This window comes from Ostrea edulis, chromosome 2 (genome assembly GCF_947568905.1).
Source record: "Ostrea edulis chromosome 2, xbOstEdul1.1, whole genome shotgun sequence".
Classification (NCBI taxonomy): domain Eukaryota; kingdom Metazoa; phylum Mollusca; class Bivalvia; order Ostreida; family Ostreidae; genus Ostrea; species Ostrea edulis.
Window position 1 is genome coordinate 54603350 of NC_079165.1, and position 24344 is coordinate 54627693.

The window sequence follows — 24344 nt, forward strand, 5'->3', positions numbered from 1 at the left end:
TTTATTTTTGAATGACAGAGTGTATTTTTTTTTTTAAATATTAAATTTCGGAGTGTTCTTATTTAAATGGAATACACAAACTTCGCATAGAAACTGGGTTTTTTAAATGTCATATTCCCGTACAGAATAGACGAACAAGGTTTGCAATTCAGCTAGCGACATTTTGAAAAAATCCTATTAAAAGAGCAACAATAATACACCTACCAACTTAAAAGAACGGTCATTCTAAATCTACTGATGATTCGTGTTAACAGAACGGTCATTCTAAATCTACTGATGATTCGTGTTAACAGAACGGTCATTCTAAATCTACTGATGATTCGTGGATTGAAAATAATTTCTTCACGCCGTTCAATTTCATCGTTTTAACCTCGCCACCTAAAACGAATGGAAGGTGTGATACTGAGGTTTGTCACAGGCTGTCCAGCACTTGCTGCCAAATAATTAGGGCTAAAACCTCGAAATGATGTAGAATGTAGTCCAAGAATAACTCGTTAATTCAACTCAAATCAAATGTTAAGTATAATAAACATGTACAATATGACCCAATTAATCGACGAACCAACACATTTCACGGAAGACCCTTCTACACTTCTAGATGTCATTATAGTTAGTGATGGTAGTATTCTGGAAAAAGTTTATGTTGGTGATCGTTTTCTTGATCAGAATATTCGTTATCATTGTCCTGTTTTATGCACTGATCAGCCAGTATAATTAAGTGTCATTCTTTTAAACGTGAAATATGGTTATTCAGCCAAGGGAATTACAATGTATATAGAGAAAGCCTAAATTTAGTTGATTGGGATGAATTATTAGCCGTTCCTAATATCTACACTAATGTAAAAAGATTTAACGAAACCATTATCAAACATGCAAAAATCAATATTCCTAATAAAATGGTGACCCATTAGAAAATCAGACCCCCCCCCCCCTGGTTAAATAACAATTAGAACACTCATTCGTAGACGAAAACGATTACATACTATTGCAAAAAGAACTGATGATCCTGGTAAATCGTCAGAATTTAAGAAAATTAGAAATCATTGTATTTGCACCGTGCGCAAAGCTCTCGACGACTATTACAAAAAGGTATCAAACAATATATCTGTATCTGAGTGTAATGATTCGAAAAAGTGGTGGAATATGGTAAATAAGATATCAAACCAGTTACAACTTACCTCCCTTAGAAGTTAATGGTAATGTTTACGAAAACAATGTTGACAAAGCAACGACGTTTAATAAATTATTTTACAAACCAATCAAAAATTGATGACTCGGAAGTGACTCTTCCAAATAACAACGATGAATTTATTCAAAAACTTCTACGTGAGAAGAAAAAATCTCTCGCTGTGACCTTCAATTCGACTTTTAGATATATCGATGACGTTTTGTCTATTAACAATGATAGCTTTCATTCATATGTCGATTTGATATATCCCTGTGAGCTCGAAATAAAGGACACCACAGAGTCGTCCACTTCTGCTTCATACTTGGATATTTTATTGAGAGTAGACATTAACGGCAAACTGACAACTCAACTGTATGACAAACGGGATGATTTCAGCTTCTCCATCATCAACTTCCCACATTTATGTAGCAATATTCCATTATCACCTGCATATGGTGTTTATATATCTCAACTGATTCGATATGCAAGAGCTTGTTCTGGGTATAGTCAGTTTTTAAATCGAGGTAAGCTACTGACAAGCAAGTTGATGGTACAGGGATTTCAACAGTCTCGATTGAAGTCAGCATTTCGCAAATTCTATGGTCGTTATAACGATCTACTTCGTCAATACAACCTCGCATTGGGTCAAATGCTGTCTGACGTGTTTCATACCGATTGTTAAGCCGTTCTTGGCATACTGAATTTGACTGCGGATAACTCCGTTTACCTGATCAGGATATGGGGCTCACGGCGGGTGTGACCGGTCAACAGGGGATGCTTACTCCTCCTAGGCACCTGATCCCACCTCTGGTGTGTCCAGGTTTGCCCAACTATCTATTTTGTATTGCTTGTAGGAGTTATGAGATTGATCACTGTTCGTTATCTTCACCTTGCATTTAACCATCGAGTTTGTATCTCTGCTGGTGGACAGTCTGTCCCCGAGGATACTTGTCGCTCGATATATGTTCCTTCATGAATATACACAATAACGAAACAATACTGGCTGACACGTCGCCCAGTATAAAAAGGTGTCACTCTGTGGAGTCTATAAGGGACACAGGCTCCTACAGATCGGTTGGTGTCCCTCGGATTATCCTTCGAGATATCAAAGATTTGTCGTATGTACAATCGTCAGACTTTCAGCTTTGGTACAGAAACCAAAATTCTTATACCCAAATTAAAGACTGTTATGTTCCTTTAAGAGATATATTTGATAATTCCTTTTCAGACCTCATGTGTTCAACCTCAAAATGTTCTGCAAAAAATTGCAAAACTTGTGATATACTGATCACTAAAAATTCATTTAGTAGTAATCTAACTGGACGTAGTTTCTGTACCAAAACGTTTGATAATCTGACTTGTAAATCTTCAAACGTTGTCTACGCCATTGAGTGTAACCTGTGTGGCTTAATTTATGTGGGAGAAACCAAGGGTTCACTTAATAAAAGAATATCGGGGCACAGATTTCAAATTAATAATGGTGGTAACCAACTTCTTTACAAGCACTTTAATGCACCGGACCACTCCATCTTGTCCATGAGGGTAAGGATTTTAGAAAAAAATTACCATCACACAAACAATCCTACATTAAGCACCCCTTTTCGTAGACAACGAGAAGATCACTGGATCAGGACCCTAGGCACTGCATTTCCATATGGATGCAATGATAATGTATATGATGTGGGAAATTTGACTAGTCCACAAGGAAATAACGTTAATGTGATGGGACTCTTTCCCAATATCCAAAGACGAAAACGCAGTCACGGACATCGTTCATATAAAAGACCTAGTATAAATGATGTCACGTTTGATTCACTTTTGCCTCACGTCAACAGACAATTGGGTCCACATCATATTCGTACAAAACTTTACTCTATTCCATTGAGGGTTTTACATACGTTATTTGAAGAAGCTATGGCTAGTCTATACTTGGATTTTTCAACACCTGAATATAGACTGAACTCTATGATTATGGATGTTGCCTACCACAGGCTCTATAAACCAGAACGGACCATGGATGATATTCCTTCCAAATCATGCCGTCAGTTCCCTAAGCTCAAATTTACAAACAAAGGAATAGATGCCGTCAACATAAGCAACATTCTTCGTCATAAAAGGGTTCAGTCGTGTATTCCAACTTATTTCAAGTTAAAGTCTACACCCTGTACTTCCTACAGCTATACTTCTACTATTGCATCCAAACTTTTTAATTATAAACAAACTTTGCAGTGCTTAGACATAGACCATCTTATACGTAATCCACCAACATGTTCTTCATCTTCTTTCAACTACAGTCCAGCTGGACATGTCATTACTGGTGATGTTGATATAGTTGAAAATGAGGACCTCAAATCACTTATTCTTAAAGGTCCTAAATACAGAGAACCTCGGTCTTTTAATTGGCGACAGAACTTCATCTCTATTATGAGTTCTGTCGAAGATTATGCCAGACGATGGGCTAAATATGAAAAAGAACTTGATACATTGTCAGAATGGGTTAAAAGCATAAGAGGGATATTAAAATCCCGCATTAGACACATGAAAACAAAAGTACGTACCATCTATCCTTCTGTGTTTAGTAAACCAGAAGTGATAAAAGAATTAGATAGGTTACATGAGGAATATGTTTTGGTTCCAGCTGACAAAGCTAGTAACAACATTGTCTTTGTTTGTAAGGCTCATTATTACAACTGTATTTTAAACAAACTTGGCATTAATTCCACTTTTGGTAATCATACTTATACTCCAACTGCCCTTTCAAAAGACGAAATTCTTCAAAACCATGCTTCAGTTTTAGACACATTTAATATTCCAGTCAATGGGTCGAATGAATGAGTTACCGTACCTATACTGGATTCCTAAACTACATAAAAACCCTTACAAACAAAGATACATTGCTGGATCCAGTAAGTGCTCTACCAAGCCCCTATCTTTGCTCCTCACGAAAATGTTAACAGCTGTGAAGGAGAAACTTCAAACGTACTGTGCGACTACATATGCCAGAAGTGGTGTTAATCAAATGTGGATTCTAAAAAACTTTTAGTAAACTTGAAATCACAGAATTTTTCCCAAATCAATAGCATTAAAACCTATGACTTTTCAACACTATACACGACCATTCCTCACGATAAATTAAAGACTAGACTTTTTGACATCATAGACAGTTGCTTCTTCAACAAAAACGTAAATATTCATATCTAGTGATCAGTCATTCAAAAACTTACTTTGTTAAACACCACTCTGATTCCACGCACAAGTACTCTGAAGTTGAAATAAAAAATAAGCTAGAGTTCCTCATTGACAATGTCTTCGTGGGCTTTGGTGATCAGGTCATCCAACAGTCTGTTGGAATTCCCATGGGCACGAATTGTGCTCCTTTGTTAGCTGACCTGTTTTTATATTCATATGAAGCAGAATTTATTCAAAAACTTCTACGTGAGAAGAAAAAATCTCTCGCTGTGACCTTCAATTCGACTTTTAGATATATCGATGACGTTTTGTCTATTAACAATGATAGCTTTCATTCATATGTCGATTTGATATATCCCTGTGAGCTCGAAATAAAGGACACCACAGAGTCGTCCACTTCTGCTTCATACTTAGATATTTTATTGAAAGTAGACATTAACGGCAAATTGACAACTCAACTGTATGACAAACGGGATGATTTCAGCTTCTCCATCGTCAACTTCCCACATTTATGTAGCAATATTCCATTATCACCTGCATATGGTGTTTATATATCTCAACTGATTCGATATGCAAGAGCTTATTCTTTTCTTCCGTCCACTACACCGCTTTGGAACCATCTTCCATCAAGCGTACAAGAGAATCCTTCAATTTCAAATTTAAAACGCGTGCTTAACACAAGCACTTATAAAATCCCCAAACATTTTCTATTTGGCAAACGCAACGAAGAGATACTGCACACACGACTTAGACTCAACTGTAGTAAATCCCATCTATTCAAGAAACACATAATAGATAATCCATATTGTGCCTGTGGAAAAATCGAAACAACAACACACTTTTTACTTGAATGTTCTCTCTTCAAAGATGTAAGAATTTTTTTTATTGATCCAATAAAACCAGTAACAGTAAATATCCTTTTACAAGGAGACTTAACTAAGAATTTCTCCTATAATAAAAATATTTTTAAACATGTACATCATTTTATCACCGCATCCAAAAGATTTGTAACTTAATCTTATCGAGTTTCGTTTCTATTTGTAAAGTGGTGTAATTTCTTGTTTGGAAGTTATTGTATATTCATTTCTTTCTGACTGTTATAAACATGTATGTTATGCATCTGTATATTTATATTGTGATTATGAACTTATGTTATTACATCTCTTCAAATGTTTATTTATTTACTTGTCTAAAGTTTTTTCTTTCATTTTTCTTTACTTTTTCATTTTTCATCTTTGTCATGCAACAAGGGCAAATGTACATTTACCATTCAAAGTTAATTCAAGGAAACAGATTAATATAAGTTGCTACTTGTTTCCGAATCCTGTGTGCATATTATTTATTGTGTATATATAAGTTGACATATTCAAATGAAATAAAGTTTAAACTAAACACTGAAACTCTCATTATTCTTTTTGAACAATGAGATACACGGGAATGCTGAAAGTCCCGTTACAATGATTATGTGATGAAAATGAACTGTTGGAAGGATTTACGTTATGCGAGTTGTTGCAACTGGCATACTCTCTCTCTCCCTTAAAAATTACTTTGCTTTGGGGGTGGGGGTTAGTAATTAACAAATGCTAAATTCGTAGTACATAATGCTACAACAATTTATTCAACAATCTTAAATTACAAATATAACAAAACAATCTATCTCTTTGTTTTCTGTTTCTTCAGTAAAGAGTTTCGTAATGCAATCTGAAAAGTCAAGAAAATTATTACAAAAATAGAACAACAAAAAAATACAATGTACTTAAGTTAGAATACAACTTTACAATGCATCATCTTTCCTCAGAGGGTTTTGAATAGTAATTTGAAAGTTTTTTTTAAATAAAGTGCTCGAAGAAATGTTTCATTTGCAAGTGCCTAATAGTAAAAGCACTACTGCATACTAGCAGATAAACATACACAAGATGCTTGACATTGATTTGTCTGCCATGCTCTGCATGTGATACAAAATTAACTGCATGTGCTGAGTGTATTTGGAAGATATCCTGTTCACCCTAACAAGAACAAATACACACCTGTTTATCACGGAAAGACCTTTTGACCTTTTTCCTCTGAACTTTGTGTTTAATCATCATAAAAGCCTTATTCTTTCGTTTATCTTTGTTAGTTGTGCTGGCATGAGGATTCATTCTCTCATGGTTTTTTCCAAATTTTTCCCTTCCTTCTCTTCCAGCCTGTAAAAATAAAATAACCAGACTCTGAAAAGAATAATTGTAAATGAACTGCAATTGATTACGAGGGCTTATTCTGAATATCTGAAAGTGAGGAAAAACTAACAATATTACGACTGTTTCATTTAAACATATGGGGAACCAGGGAAAGGCAGCTTTTTAAAAAATCTATGGGTGGTTGACACTGGTGGGATAATAATTCTATGGTGGGTGGCTTTTGCACAAAAATTGCTTCTGTGGGTGATTATTTCACTAAACCATATACAGGTAAAATTGCAACATATGTTTAACATATGTTTGGATATTCATTTGTTAAACATATGATTTTATTATCATATGGTGAACATATGTTTCAAACACGTGTTTGAAACGTATGTTTATCATATGGTTCACTGCAAACATATGTTGATAAAAACATATGTTTGCAGTGAACCATATGATAAACATGTTTTAAACATGTTATACATATGTTTGAAATATATGTTCACCATATGATAATAAAATCATATGTTTAACATATGAATATCCAAACATCCAAACATATGTTAAACATATGTTGCAATTTTTCAGTTTAAACATGTTCAATATATGTTGAAATTTCACATCCACACCTGTAGCATTACAAAAACATAAAAATTATATGAAAATCATAAGAAAAACATATGAAAATCATATGATAAAAGTGATACAAACATATGTTAAACATATGATTGATTGATTGTATCTTGCTTAACATCTCGCTCAAGAATTTTTCACTCATATGGAGACGTCACAAAGACCGGTGAAGGGCTTCAAATTTAGGCCTATGCTCGGCGCTTATGGCCATTGAGCAGTGAGGGTTCTTTAGCATGCCACACCTACTGTGACACGGGTCATCCGTTTTTAAGGTCATCTCCGAGGACCCGTGACATTCATGTTAAACATATGTTTGAAAACATATGGTAAACTTGAGTGCTCCTTTTATATGTTAAACATATGTTTCAAAACATGTTTAACATATGTTAAACATATGTTGCAATTTTACCTGTGATACAAGGGTAATCTGTGAGAAAATAATCAGAAGAACACACGTTTGACAGAGACAATCTTGGCGTTCTGTAAATTATGCTTGAATGGGGAAATGCATGCATTGAATACTGAAATAAAGTTGCTATCAAGATGAAAAAGTATTTTGTGCTATATGATGGGGTATAAACTTCTGATTTGGGAATATTTTAAACTCTACTTTTCAAAATCAATTTGCTTATATAGGTGCCTATAAAGCTTCAAAGCTATAAAGCTTCACTCTATGAGTGGATAGGAGTGTACCAAAATCACTTCTATGGGTGGTCATCCTAATTTTCAAGTGTATTCCTCCCATCCCATGTATGTTTTACGTACAACAGTCCTTAGGTTATTCTACTGACTTCATGTTTTTATTTAATGCACTAAGCCATTGATCTGTGTCTGTAGGAATCCTTCTCACTCACCCGGACTGTTAACAATCTGCTCTCTTTGTCATGAGACCTCTTTTTGTGGACGTTTTCTATTGTAGAAAGTGTCAACAGACTGAAATGAAAACATCTGCCTGATTAAAATTTGTCATATATTGTTATGTTTTGGTACCAACTGGTCATAAAACATCTTGCATCTTTGTACATATATGTACTTTGCCTGTATTAGTATATTCTGTTCAGTATAAACATTAAAATGATCCTATATACCCACACATCTTATTGAATTCACACCAAGTTATGATAATTGAAGTAAACCATCACTAAATGCCGAGTTCTCAGTAAACCGGCCATCCTTCTAATCCAACTGTTTCATTCAGTCTGACAGCTGCTTCATTCAATCTGACAGCTGTTTCATTCAGTCTGACAGCTGTTTCAGTCAGTCTGACAGCTGTTTCATTCAGTCTGGCAGCTGGCTGGTTTAGAGAAGTTTCACTGTATTTCAGTATCAACTTAACTTCCTATTTCCAGAGTATTAACATATACAATATGAAAAACAATATACAAATCATTTCATAATTCAATGATAAATAAATATTGACTACATGTTTGGCAGTGATGCCAGTATTTTTCTTTCAACCATGCACATCCATGGCATCAATTTAAATAATTCCATTTGGAGATACCGTAAAACACACCTATAGCAAAGTGCTGAGGGCAATCAATTTTGATTCACTATAAACGTAACTCGTTTAATCCAATATGTTTATAAAATGTTTTAAAACCGCAGGGAATGAAAATCACTTCGCTGTATGTGTGAATTCATTATAAGCATGTTTACTGTAACCGTGTTTTACTGTAAGTGGATTATTTTCATCCAATACATTTGTAACAATAGTACCACAAATGGTACAACATACATCTGTTACACCTTCAGTACAACATGATGGGAAAAAATCCAGAAAATCAATATATGCACCCAGGGGTGCATGAGCCGAGTTGCATGGGATACATTGTAAAGTCAGGAATGATGTGGCATATTTATAATTGTGAAGAACTAATTTCAGTTTTAAACTTTTCGAGTAATTGTCCAGAAACCATATTTGTCTTAAGTTTTCAATCTATTTTCGGTCACTGTGACCTTGACCTTTGACCTTTTTTCTCCAAAATCAATAGGGGCCTTGCTGTGCTGGTATCCAACAATATATCCAAGTTTCATTTGATTCAAATTAAAAGATTTCGAGTTATCCTCCTGAAACCAATTTTTTTTGGAATTCTAAATCTATTTTCGGTCACTGTGACCTTGACCTTTGACCTATTTTCTCCAAAATGAATAGGGATCTTGCTTACTTGGTACCCAACAATATATCAGAGTTTCATTTGATTCGGATTTAAACTTTCTGAGTTATCATCCGGAAACCAAATTTTTCTGAAATTTTCATTCTATATATTTGGTCACTGTGACCTTGACCTTTGACCTATTTTTTCCAAAATCAACAGGGGTCTTCCTTACCTGGTACATAACAATATATTTAAGTATCATTTGATTCGGATTTAAACTTTCTGAGTTATCATCCAGAAACCAAATATTTTGAAATATGAAAATCTGAAATTTTCATTCTATATTCAGTCACTGTGACCTTGACCTTTGACCATTTTCCTCCAAAATCAATAGGGGTCTTCCTTACCTGGTACCCAACAATAAATCAAAGTTTCTTTTGATTCGGATTTAAACTTTCCGAGTTATCATCCGGAAACCAAATTGTTTTGAAATTTTCATTCTATATTCGGTCACTGTGACCTTGACCTTTGACTTTTTTCCTCCAAAATCAATAGGGGTCTTCCTTACCTGGTACCCAACAATATACCAAAGTTTCATTTGATTCGGATTTAAACTTTCTGAGTTGTCATCCGGAAACCAAATTTTTCTGAAATTTTCATTCTATTTTCGGTCACTGTGACCTTGACCTTTGACCATTTTCTCCAAAATCAATAGGGTTCTTTCTTACCTGGTACCCAACAATATATCAAAGTTTCATTTGATTAGATTGTAAACTTTTCGAGTTATCATTCGGAAACCAATTGTTGACGCCCAACCGCCTGCCCGCATCACCAAACCAATAGCCGAGTTCAACTTTGTTGCAACTCGGCTAAAAACTATGTAACCTACTTTTAGCCCTAAGGGGTTGGAGGGGGGGGGGACAAATTTGTAAAAATAACCGGAAAACTCAACAACAATGAACAGGATAACATGTGAGGAATGATTAGCGGCAATCTCTGCAATTTTTGTTTAAAATAACTGGGAGAAACAGAATATTACTGAAAATCAATTCAGATATGCAGAATTGAAAAATTATAGATTTTGAAGCTTTTGGGGCTAGTGATAATTTCAACTAATATTCAGGTGACCAATAAGGTTAGTGGGTCTCAGTTAACTTTTTCTCCAGAACCACAGCACCACAAATTCAACAAAACTTGTCATAAAGCATCATAGGGTAATGGGAATTCAAAATACATGTTGTACACTGAATATAAATTTTTGTTTTATTTTCATTTTTCCTTCATTATGAAAACTTATTATTACCTAATCTACTATATAAATTGATATTACATATTTTTTTCTATTTTCCAACTTTAATCAGCAGAGAAGAGTACACAAAATGAGCAGGGGTGAAACACTTCATCACCAATCACGTGTCAAACTGTTTCCCAGTCACGTGACAAACTGTTTCCCGGTCACGTGATGAACAGTTTCCCAGTCACGTGGGATACTATTGCCCATTTAGCAAATTAGGTAATAAAACAATTATTTCATCCCTACTAGGGAAACAGTCAAAACTATTGTCCCTCGGCCTACGGCTTCTGACAACAGTTTTCCAGGTCATTGCCACTTCTTTGGGGCAATAGTTTTGACTGCTTCTCTAGTAGGCATGAAATAATTGTATACTATCAAGAGCTTTGATCAATATACCTAAAACCTCAATGTTACCTTTACTGAAATTTTATACATGTACAAATGTTTGTGTGTAAATAACGTCCCCAGGGTGGGGCAACCCATAAACTTGAATGAAAACTTAATAATTAGCTATAATTCACAGTAATAGCCTCTTACATATGATCGGGTGAAGAAGGGAAACTTGACTTTTCACCAACTGATCTTTAGCTAAACCCACAAAGGGACATAACACGTGTTGATACCTGTATTCATATTCATAAACTAACAACCCCCTCCCCCCTGCTATTTAAAAACAAGAGGCCCAAGGGCCTAGAATCGCTCTTCTGATAAATTGTACAACCCCACCATTTCTATTCTTAGCCTCTTAGTATTCTAAATCTTTAGTTAAATCCTAAGAATTCAAAAAAAGTAGGTCAATGTGACCTACTTTTTGGTTTACACATTTTGAGAACCCAAATATTGAAATATAGCTGTCAAATTCCAATCGTAGGTCATGGTGACCTACTTTTTGGTCAGTGAACTCCGAACATGCAAGACCCATCAACTGACAAAGTTTGATGACTGTAGGTCAAATAGTATCTGAAATATATAAATATAGCCGTCCAATTCCAAAAGTAGGTCACGGTGACCTACTTTTTGGTCAACACCCTTTGAACATGCAAGACGCATCAACTGACAAAGTTTGATGACTGTAGGTCAAATAGTATCTGAAATATATAAATATAGGTGTCCAATTCCAAAAGTAGGTCAAGTTGACCTACTTTTTGGTCGAAACCCTTCGAACATGCAAGACCCATCAACTGACAAAGTTTGATGACTGTAGGTCAAATAGTATTTGAAATATATAAATATAGCCGTCAAATTCCAAAAGTAGGTCAAGGTGACCTACTTTTTGGTTGACACACTCCATTGACTCAAGATGCATCAACTGTCAAAGTTTGATGATTGTAGGTCAATTAGTGACTGAAATATATAAATATAACTGTCAAATGCCAAAAGTAGGTCACAGTGACCTACTTTTTGGTCGATACACTCCGAAGACTCAAGATGCATCAACTGACAAAGTTTGATGATTGTAGGTCAAATAGTGTCTGAAATATAGTAATTTAGCTGTCAAATACCAAAAGTAGGTCACGGTGACCTACTTTTTGGTCGACACAAACCAAAGACTGAAGACGCATCAACTGACAAAGTTTGATGATCCTAGGTTTTACAGTGCCCAAAATATGCATCTAAAATTGAAAATGTGAAATTTGAATATCTGCAAAATTCAAAAAGTAGGTCACTGTGACCTACTTTTTTATAAATATGTTTCAAGGCCTCAAGATGCATCAACTTACAAGATTTGATGATTCTAAACCTCTCGGTTATTGAAATAACAACTTAAAATATATCTATAAATGATAAGCCATAAAATTCAGAAAGTAGGTCACGGTGACCTATTTTTCAGTTGACGCATTTCAAGGTCCCATGATCCACCAACTGACAAGTTTTGATGATCATAGGCTTCAAAGTGTCCAAGATATGCATCAAAATTAATTTTAAAATAAATACCTGCAAAATTCAAAAAGTAGGTCACCGTGACCTACTTTTGAGACAACTTGACACAAGGTCCTAAGATGCATCAACTGTCAAAATTTGATGATCCTAGTCCTTATAATGACTAAAATATCTAAGATTTAAGGAATTTAAAAATTTTTTTAATTTAGGTCAACTTTGAAGTGACCTTGAGACCATGCCCTTTGCCCCAGGGTAATGCCTTGAACAATTTTTAATCTACAACATATCCTCATCCTTATGTGTAAGTTTGGTGATAATCTGCCCTGTGGTTCTTGAGAAGAAGATTTTTTAGCAACCACTACTTTTTTTGTATTTTCCTGATTATCTCCCCTTGTTAAAGGGTCACATCCCTTTATTTAGTATGTATGAAAGCCCTTGGGCCAATGATACCCTGTAACAAATTTGAAAAAAATTGGCCAAGGGGTTCTTGAGTTATAGCCCTTTTTCTAAAAAGTTTACGCACACTGCACAAATGGCCATAGCATTAGCTCTTTGAGCCTTTGGCTCAGAAGAGCTAAAAATCATAATATATAAATCAACAATTAATTGAAATAAAAAAAAATGATCAATACAAAATAAATTCATAACAAATAAATACATCTCAATAGATAACCACAAAAATAGAATTCTGAAGCCTTCAGTAATGAAATGAGGGGAGATGACTTGCATTTGTTTATGGTGCAAAACCAATCAATTTTTCGACAATTGTTATAATGACAGGGACAGGTTGGTGATTTTCATCCTATGATAGAAATATAGTTTTCCTGAGAAAGCTATAAAATAACATATTGGATTTTTCAGTCGCAGGTAAACAATGGATCCTCATTGCCTGTAAGTGTATGGTCTGTGTGGTTCTAGTTAGAAAATTTAAACATTTCAAGGAGTAAATTTCAAAGAATTCTTCATAACAGGAGTTCAAGACAACAATACATAGGGATAAAAATCATGACTGGCAGATTACTTTGCGAGATCGAGATTAAGCCATTGAGAGCCACCTGTACTGTTTTGACTTTTTACCCTCCATCCCTTCCTACCTCCCACTCTCATCTTCTTCTTCTCGCTTCCTCTTGCCATGCTTTCCCTCCACTTCCTTATCCACCTGCCTCTTCTGAATCTTCTCAAATTCAGCTGTCGTCAAGATGCGACTACTGGACACACACTGTGCCTTTTTTAATTTTTCTTCTTTACTAATCTGTGATCCATCTTCCTCCTACATTAATTTGTGAAATCACAGTACTGATAGTAATGAAAGAAACAGAATAATAGATACATGCATCAGTTACTGGGTAAAAAGATAAGAGGCCCACAGGCCTTATTGGTCACCTGAGTATTAGTTATAGTATTACTAACACAAAGAGCTAAGAAATCTATAGTAATTTTTGTGTTCTGCATTAAAGCTACATTCTAATATTCAGTCCAAGTATAAAACAACATGTGTTTCTTTTAAAAATTCAAATGCCCCCAATAGTGCTCATACTGAGAAAGACTTGATACTAATATGATATGTTATACTAACACTATATGACTATTTTGGATCCGCCCTAGAGTCAGGACCCTGGAAATGCAAATAATTGCAAATGAAGGACATGGTAAATTTTTACCATTGATAGGTATATTACACTAAAATAAATGTTTTCAAACAGAAATTTCTCAGTTTTAAGATATTCATGTACCACGCCTATTATACGACCTGCCTGACTCTTATGTGGAGCAGTACTTAATACAATATGTTATGCTAACACTATATGACTATTTTGGGTCCACCCTAGAGTCAGAACCCTGGAGTTGCAAAATTCCCAATTTGCTAAATCCCTGTTTTTCCTTTGATCATAAGCATTTAGTTTTCATATATTAGTATCATAGGTCTTTCAAATAATAAAGACATCTAATAAAAATTACCATTTAGGCCCTACCCTGGTACCAAAACCCCTACCCCTGGGATCCTAAAATTTATACTATTGGTAAGAAGCTATCTGCTGCTTCTAAATATCCATTTAGTTTGAATTCAGTATTGATAGCATTAAAGAAGATGCTATTCAAATGTTTTACCAAACTAAGGCTTTTCAACTCTAATGTCAAATCTGTCCTTCTCTATGGGTCCGAAACTTGGAGAGAAACATCAGCATCCAACAAGACACTCCAAGTCTTCTTAAACCGCTGCCTAAGAAACATCCTTGGTGTGAGATGGCCAGATACGATTAACAACAAAGAACTGTGGAAAAGAACCAAACAAGAACCAATTGAGATAACAATTAGAACAAGAAGATGGAAGTGGATTGGACACACATTAAGAAAACCTAACACCAGCATAACTAAACAAGCTCTACAATGGAATCCACAAGGCAAACGTAAGAGGGGCAGACCGAAAAACACTTGGCGTAGAGGGATCAATGCAGAGTTACAGGCCATCAATAAAACATGGGGAGAAACCAAAAAAATAGCCCAAGACAGAAAAAAGTGGAAAGCTACTGTGGTTGCCCTATGTCCCCCATGGGACGAAGTGGATTAAGTAAGTATTCAAATGTTTTACATATTAAAAACTATTCCCCAAATTTGGCCCTGCCCAGGAGTCAGAACCTCTACCCAGGGGGAGACATGGTGTTATGGGTAGCGAGAACCAGGCCAGATTACCTTCCTAATTTGATCTTATCATTGTTTATTTTGAAGTGATACATGATATTACATGTACTTATAAATTAAAAAATCAATTATCATATACAATCTGGGTAGCGAGACCAAAACACACATTGTTGCATATTTTCCATGAATTATACACCAGTTATTTTAGTTATTATGAAAGTGATCATGCCCGGCCCGGTTCTTGCTATCCATAATACCATGTCTCACCCAGGGGATCATGAAATTTACAATTCTGCATTTTTGCTCTTTACAATTCTGCATTTTTGCTTTACATGACTATGCAATTAGTTTTTCTTACACATATATATGGCTGTTTTTGTTCTGGCCCCATGGGTGCATGAATCCTAAAAATTACAATTTATATTCCCCTTGTCCCAAAGATGCTTCCTACTTTTGAAAAGAATTGGAACAGTAGTTATCAAGAAGATAAAATATTCAATTGTTAATGCACGACAAAGGATGCAGACTAATAGCAATAGGTCACCTGAGTAACTCAAATGACCTTAAACGTTGAATCAAACATGTTCTCACTACATGGATAACAAATTATTCAGAATTGTAATCTCTTTACAGTAGGTAAGTGTTACTCTGATTACAGTTCTGAAAATTGCACCTACCTGTGTTTCTTCATCAGAGGAGTGATGTACATTAACCCATTCTCCCTCACCGTCTGATTCGTCACTGCAGGATTCCCAATCAGCTGAAACAAGCAGATTTAGATACAGTATATTTGTGAGAACTTAGCAGTAGTAAGGAAACAAAACCATAACACAAGCAGGTGAGAACCTCGTAAGTAGTCAGAACTTGTGTTCAAACCTATTGTATGCAATAAAATATATTCAAATCAAATAACATGTATTCCCTACAATCCATAGCACTGAGCATAATCTCTCCAATGTACAGAAACACTGAGCATAATCTCTTCAATGTACAGAAACACTGAGCATAATCTCTCCAATGTACAGAAACACTGAGCATAATCTCTCCAATGTACAGAAACACTGAGCATAATCTCTTCAATGTACAGAAACACTGAGCATAATCTCTCCAATGTACAGAAACACTGAGCATAATCTCTTCAATGTACAGAAACACTGAGCATAATCTCTCCAATGTACAGAAACACTGAGCATAATCTCTCCAATGTACAGAAACACTAAGCATAATCTCTCCAATGGGAGAAAATAGTCCACAATGCTCCAGTAATTTTCAACAAAAAAACTTCAGTAAAATTGTCTTGAAAACTTGTGTTAAACATTATCATGACTGAATAATTCCAAACTTTCAGCACATTGATTGAGATCCAACAAGCTAGAAATAAAGTGCACTGCCATAGCACTTGATACACCTGTAAAGCGTTTATTAATCAGAATCATAAACAGGTGCATGGGACAAAATCATGTTAACCTTGGTACAACAAATAACTTGTCAATGTATCTCTTGAATTCTTCAAATAATTATACACTGTACATTTCAAAACAAGTTTCATTTTATCACATGTATTTAGATTTCTTTCATATGATATAATTGCTAACAATGTTTGGGTTGTACAAAGAAATACCCCATAACTAAAGGAGTGACAAATTATTCCCACAGCGTTAAATCATACTCATTAAATAATCTTTAACTGGACAGATGCAATTGATCTCTTATCAAAATGATCTTTGCATGTCCAGCTGAACTCTCTGAAACACCACCACTTAGATCATTACTCCCAAGGGACAGATGGAATCTTAATTCGACAGACAGAATTTGGCTCTAATCAAAATTATCTTTGTATATCTAACTGAACACCTTGAAACATCATGGCTTTGATCTTTATTCCTCTGTTGTGTGATGTGCTTGTTAAGTCCTTGCAAATTTTCTAGTACAATACTGCATATATTTATATCGTTAATGTTAGAAACAAAACATTCACTTATATCAATTGTAATGTAGCTACAAAAAGGAAAAATATGTGTATTTCTTGACGTAATAATCTAATTTATTGAATAGGGGTACTGGGTTCTCTTACATATGTAGGGATTACCTCCCTTAAAACATAGGTCTTTTTTAAAAACATATGTACTTACCATTTTAAAAGTTTTATTGACCTGATTTTAAGCCGCAATTTTTATTTCTCTACAGATGCACAAATTAACAAAGTTTAACTCAAATCTAAAGACCCCCAAAAAAGGTTATGCCATATATTGCTATATCATCCTAATTGTAGGTCACCGTGACCTTAATTTAGAGTGTGGCATACCTTTCATCTAAGTTGCATTAACTGACCAAGCTTGATAATTCTATATCAAATAATTGTCCAATTGAGAGTCGGACAGGATTTTGCCATATTTGGCCATATCATCATAATCAGAGGTCACAGTGACCTAATTTTAAAGTGTGACCCACCCTCTACCCAAGATGTATCAGCTGACAAAGTTTGAAGATTCTAGGTTTCATAGTATTTACTTTATCTGGACTAGTTAGTGGTTCTTGAGAAGAAGATTTATAAAGACTTTTTCCAATATATTTGCATGTTAAACTTTGATTCCCTATTGTGGCCCCACTCTACCCCAGGGGCCATGAATTTAACAACCTTGAATCTGTGCAATGTCAGGAAGCTTTCATGTAAATTTGAACTTTTCTGGCCCAGTGGTTCTTGAGAAGATTAAATGACCCAACCCTATGGTTGCATTTTTGTGATTATCTCCCTTTTGAAGGGGGCATACCCCTTCATTTGAACAAACTTGAATCCCCTTCACCCAAGGATAATTTGTACCAAGTTCGATTGAAATCAGCCTCCTGGTTCTGAAGAAGAAGAATTTGAAAATTTATCTTGTGTATTTTCACTAATTCGCTATTATTTCCCCATGAAGAAGGGCACCCCTCATTTGAACAAACTTGAATCCCCTTCACCAAAGGATGCTTTGTGCCAAGTTTGGTTGAAATTGGCCAAATGGTTCTGAAGAAGATGATGAAAATGTGAAAAGTTTCCAACAACAACGGAAAGTTTGGATCAGAAACACTCACATTATTGAGCCTTTGGTTAAAATGACCTAAAAAAACCCAAGGATTATCAGTACCTTCTCATGGCCTGATATTCTGCCCCATTCTCAATAGAAAATAGGTTGAATTTTTTTCATTTTGTGGAAAAAAATCAAAATACTGAAAATTATGCAGATTAAGGATGACCATAGGTGTGATTGAAGGGGAAATATCTTCCTCATGAAAAAAACTTTATAGCTTTTCAATGGAGAGGGAAAATTGCTGCACACTTTTTCATTCACTTTATCGCTGAATTAGAAGAGAAATGCAGTGCTTTCACAATAGGGAATTCACTTTGTTGTGTTCATATCAGTATCACAAATGTATACAATATAAAGAGAACCTTTGAAGTACTCTTGTCTATTGTAATTAACTCTAAAAGCTTTAATACAGTTAAGGCTAAATGTCAGTTGTTTACAAGTTGAATCCCATATAGATAAAAAAAGAAAACCTTTCTAACATTCTTCCTTTTCAATCTAATGCATTATTTCTATAGTAAAGTGAAGTGTTCTAATAAAATAAAAGGTAACCTTTTTTCAAAATGTTTTCATCTTTATACTATTTAACTCAAGTAGCTCACTACATCTTGAAAGATTTCTCAAATCAGCATGAAATGATTTGATTATGAAAGATATGATGATATATAATGAATACATATGTCAAAATGGCGGAAAATATGCAATTTTGGATAAAATACATGATTTTCAAAAAAAAATTTCAGTACATATGAACAAAAGACTCTGGCAGATTTGAACTTGGGTTCTGTGGTTCATCAGACCGATGCTTTAACCACTGAGCTACGATGGTAGACAAACAATTCGATCGATACAAATAATTTCACAAAACATTTAAATCGCCATCTTGTGAATTGGTGTCATAAAGAGTATAAGCCTTGATGTAGTGAGCTACCTTAACAAAATAATAAGAAAATTACTATAAAGATAAATAGCAATTTTGTCTTAGATAAATGTTGCCTAGCTATCAATAGAAAGGTTAGCATTATTCAAATTCATTTCTAACAAAAGAAAAACATATTATACTCGCATGGAATGCTGATCCTCATTTACATATTTGGATATCATAAACTGACATGACAAACACCAATCTAATTAAAATTAGCCTTGTAAATCCGCTTCTCTACTATATGCCCTGGTCATATTCAGAAAGGAGGAAAAAAATTCTTCATTTATTGCTTTGAAAATGAGCTAAAACACCAAAATAGGAAATAGTGAGGCCAAGGTCACAGGGAAGGTCAAGGTCATAAAATAATGCCACAGTTGAATGGCTACCACTAATATGTATGACTGTAAGGGCTTTCATAAAAATATTGGCAATAATTGCTTTGAAACTGAGCTAAACACCAAATATGGAAAAGTGAGGTCAAAGTCACAGGAAAGGTCAAGGTAAAAAAATATTGATATTGATATACTTTCTATGTTGTGTCTCTTTCTACTCCACATGCTGTATTTCTACTTTCTATGCTGTATCTATTTCTACTCTCTATGCTGTATCTATTTCTACTCTCTATGATGTATCTCTTTCTACTCCCTATGCTGTATCTATTTCTACTCCCTATGCTGTATCTATTTCTATTCCCTATGCTGTATCTCTTTCTATCTCTATGCTGTATCTATTTCTACTCCCTATGCTGTATCTATTTCTACTCCCTATGGTGTATCCCTTTCTATCTCTATGCTGTATCTATTTCTACTCCCTATGCTGTATCTATTTCTATTCCCTATGCTGTATCTATTTCTATTCCCTATGCTGTATCTATTTCTACTCCCTATGCTGTATCTATTTCTATTCCCTATGCTGTATCTCTTTCTATCTCTATGTTGTATCTATTTCTACTCTCTATACTGTATCTCTTTCTACTCCCTATGCTGTATCTATTTCTAATCTCTATACTGTATCTATTTCTACTCCCTATGCTGTATCTCTTTCTACTCCCTATGCTGTATCTCTTTCTACTCTCTATGCTGTATCTATTTCTGCTCTCTATGCTGTATCTCTTTCTACTCCCTATGCTGTATCTATTTCTAATCTCTATACTGTATCTATTTCTACTCCCTATGCTGTATCTCTTTCTACTCCCTATGCTGTATCTATTTCTACTCCCTATGCTGTATCTCTTCCTACTACCTATGCTGCATCTCTTTCTATCTCTATGCTGTATCTATTTATACTCTCTATGTTGTGTCTCTTTCTACTCTCTATGCTGTATCTCTTTCTACTCTCTATGCTGTATCTTTTCTACTCTCTATGCTGTATCTATTCCTACTCCCTATGCTGTATCTATTTCTATTCTCTATGCTTTCTACTCCCTATGCTGTATCTCTTTCTACTCCCTATGCTGTGTCTCTTTCTACTCCCTATGCTGTATCTATTTCTACTCTCTATGCTGTATCTATGCTGTATCTCCTTCACTATCTATACCATTTTCTTCTGTCTCCCTTGGTTCTTCCTCTTCTGGTAGAATTTCCGCTCCTGGAATAAAATCCTTGGCAATCTGACCTCCATACACCAATGGTTCTGCCTCTGCCATAGCCTCTGTTGGTTTACCCTGACAACAAATACATGTATGCATACATTTATACATAATTTGTCAAGATCAATGCCTCCTACCAGACCAGATCTACTGATGCAGCATCCTGAACATCAGATGGAAGAAGTATTCCGAGATCAATTATATTAGTAAGATTTGTTTCTATTGCACTTGTTATATGCTAAGAAAAATTCTGACCCCACATTGTGGCCCAAACTTAGCCGCAAAGGGTCACAGCATAACAGAACTTGAATTCACACGATGCCTCAATACTAATACAACTAACATAACCTTGCTGTTCTGGAGAGGACTTTTTAAAGGATTTTCTTTCCTATATACATAATGTTAAATTTGATCCACCCTAACCGCAAAGGGTCACAGCATAACAGAACTTGAATTCACACGATGCCTCAATACTAATACAACTAACATAACCTTGCTGTTCTGGAGAGGACTTTTTAAAGGATTTTCTTTCCTGTATACATAATGTTAAATTTGATCCACCCTAACCCCAGGGTTAATGATTTGATCCACCCTAACCCCAGGTTTAATGATTAGAATAAACTTGAATCCACACAACATAGGAATATTTGCACTTGATCTGATTTAATGTGGCCCTGCTACTCTTCAAAAGAATTTGTTTTAATTAACTTCTGGCATATTCCCATATAAAACCTTGATCGCCTATTGTGACCCCATCCTACCCTTGGGGTCCCTAAACTGAACAATCTTGAATCTGCACTACCTGGGGATACTTGCATGTTAATATGACTAATCATGGCCCTGTTGATCCCCTATTGTGGCCCAACCCTGTCACAAAGTTCCTCCCTGTGACAGCACTGGTTTAAAAATGTCAATAAGCCTGTAGTACAGGGTTCATACACCTTTTTTGTTCCTATTTTCCATGACTTTTCCGGGATTTTTTTAAAAATTCCATACCCAAAATTATAGACAATTATGCATCATTAATCAATTATTTATCAAATATTCTTATCACATTTATGTATGCCACAAGTTTTTGACACATTTATATAGCTGGCATGTGATACTATGACTTATAAAAATAGCATATTCTAAGCTTCTCAAGTTCCACATTTATCTAGATAGACAACTCTACTGCAACCTATAAAAACAACTTTGTTGTCACCACTTATTCATTGATGGGTACCAAAGAATGCACCAACATCTCAAAATGACTGAAGACACTAAATTTCCATTTCTTTCTTGTTTTAAATATGCAGGTATTAAAACCAGTTGATTTTGTGAACCTCACTTCATGTATAGGTGACCAATTTTTTTTTTTAGCTTTCTCCAACAGAGAACCTGGTTGATTATGTTAATGTATTTCTTAATTCTTTAACGTCTCATGGCATTTGATTTCGCGATAAATGTGAGTTTTCCTTCTCTTCCTGCATACTCAACAGCTGATGTTTCTAAAGTGCTAATGTCCTTTTCAAACCTTTTTTTCTTAGCTTTCATTTCTTCAATTAGGCTTTTCCTTTTCTTAGAATAAATAGACATCATTATTACGTTGTCCCAAGATGCTGGGACTCGGTATTACGTTAATTCCGACAAAAACGTAATAAACCCCTATTTATTCAATAGGGATTCTCAGAATAATAAGCCATTCACACCTTGGCTGCCCCAGGCAGTCACCATGTAAATTTCCTGGTCTGTTTGGGGATTAGAGACACTTGACTGATCACGCTTTGATAGATCTAGCACATACCCTGTATCGAAGCCAGTGATAAGCAATTAAATGATATTTATTTAGAAATTGTACTCAATAAAATTTTCTTCATTTTTCACACTTTGATGACCAAAGAAATAATAATGTCTCAACCATATGCATGTTTAGCATTGTGTCATTGCTTTCGATTTTAAAACTCTATTTACGGACAGCATGAAGGACAAAATTTATCGTAGCACAGTTAAAACAGCTTGGACATAGTTAGATGAGAAAAGGTAGTGTTCAATTAAAACAATTGTCAGTTATTTTGACATAATAGTTTGAGATCTGTTAGATTTCGTCCATAAATACGCCGATCAAACTGCCCAGTGCTATCGGCCGATTCGTGCAAGGCATTTAGCTCAGTGAACATTTTAAAATCCCTTGGTATCTTTTTTTGATGTGCACGTGATTTTAGTGCCATCATTTAGTGTTATAAATGTGATCTTAATATTAGTGCATTAATTTTTAAAAAGTGGATTGCGTTTGTTCTCCGTGTTTATCGTTGGTAAAAAAAAAAAAGTGTACGAGTGTTGGATATCGCGTGCGTTTTGTGTCGTAGTTTTGTTGTGTTTTTTAAGATGGGATTTATTAAATTGTGTTTTGTATCGTGTAGTAGAGATATAACGTAAGAAAAACGATGTTTTGTTGTTATTTTTTCTTCTATTAGATGACCTAGTGCAAGAGCGATAATCTTCAATTAGGCAGGCCGGAAACTACGTACTAAATAGGAAACCATGCTAAACATTAACTGCATGGTTCCTTGTTTACAATGGGAAGAAACAGTTTGACATAGAAAAACAACACCGGGAGACAAACAAAAGATCGATGATTGGTGATTTTAACACCTAATAAAAATAATTTGCCATTTATATAATTTTCCAGGACTATTCAAGGACTTTTGGCAACAATACTTATTTCCATGACTTTTCATGGCCTTTAATTTTCAAATTAAAATTCCATGACTTTTCAAGGATTCAAGGACCTGTACGAACCCTGGTAGTAGTATTTACAAATCTACATATATACAAGGACACATTCACAATTATATGTAATTCACAATCCCAAAATTACATGCTTTCACCTTCACTGTTAAACTTGATCTCCCCTTTCTCATGAGGTACCTCCCAATTTAATCCACTCACACAATACCAGGGCCGTAAATTAACCTTCAATTTGGAGGAGGCAGGAAATTAGGCGGGGGTCTGGGGGCCGCCCAGGCCCCCAGACGCTGAGCACATTTTGTGCACACTGAACACGTTTCGTGCAAAATCCTTGATTCTAGGGCCTTCTAAGATGTTACTTGACTAACTCATTCTAAAAGAAAGATTTGGAATGCTTTTTAAGGGAGGTATCATGTTCTTAGTTATTGGAAACAACATAAATTCTAATGAACTTTAAATTTTAATTTTTTTTGGCTCAAAAGTTGGAGGAGGCAGCTGCCTCCTCCGCCTCCATGTAATTTACGGCCCTGAATACCTTTTCTCAAGCAAAATACATAAATTTGTCAACTCTTACTTTCATCTCTCAAACTTCGATCATTCAACAGAAACAGAAAGCATTCAAACCAATTAACTTAGAAACCCCAGACATTCACTCTCCTCTCAAACTAACTCACATGACACTCCTGGGACAAGGGCTTAGTGGCCAATGCCTTACACTTGTTACTTCAGACACACAATCTTTCTATTTCACGATAATTTATTACACTACCATGATATGAACACTATGTCAGGAAGAAGTGGTTCTTGAGAAGATTTTAAAATGACCCCACCCTATTTTGGGATTTTCTTCATGGATATATCCTTCATTTGTACAAACTTAAATACCCTTTATCAAAGGGTAGATTTGTGGTAAATTTGATTGAAATTGGGCCAGTGGTTCTGAAGAAGACGAAAATGTGAAGTTTAC

The 24344-nt window shown here is 35.0% G+C and overlaps 1 protein-coding gene across 1 annotated transcript in view; it reads right to left on the reverse strand.

Moving 5' to 3' along the window:
- Positions 1-5196: 5196 nt before the first annotated feature.
- Positions 5197-24344, reverse strand: part of LOC125679298 (protein SDA1 homolog) — a 62339-nt gene continuing 43191 nt past the window's right edge. The window contains exons 16-21 of the mRNA XM_056154455.1: positions 20596-20722; positions 15747-15829; positions 13524-13699; positions 8010-8088; positions 6385-6543; positions 5197-6058 (exon numbers count right to left, since the gene is read on the reverse strand). Of these exons, the coding sequence (XP_056010430.1) occupies positions 6011-6058; positions 6385-6543; positions 8010-8088; positions 13524-13699; positions 15747-15829; positions 20596-20722 (672 nt within the window). The 3' untranslated portion in view covers positions 5197-6010. The remainder of the gene's footprint in view (positions 6059-6384; positions 6544-8009; positions 8089-13523; positions 13700-15746; positions 15830-20595; positions 20723-24344) is intronic.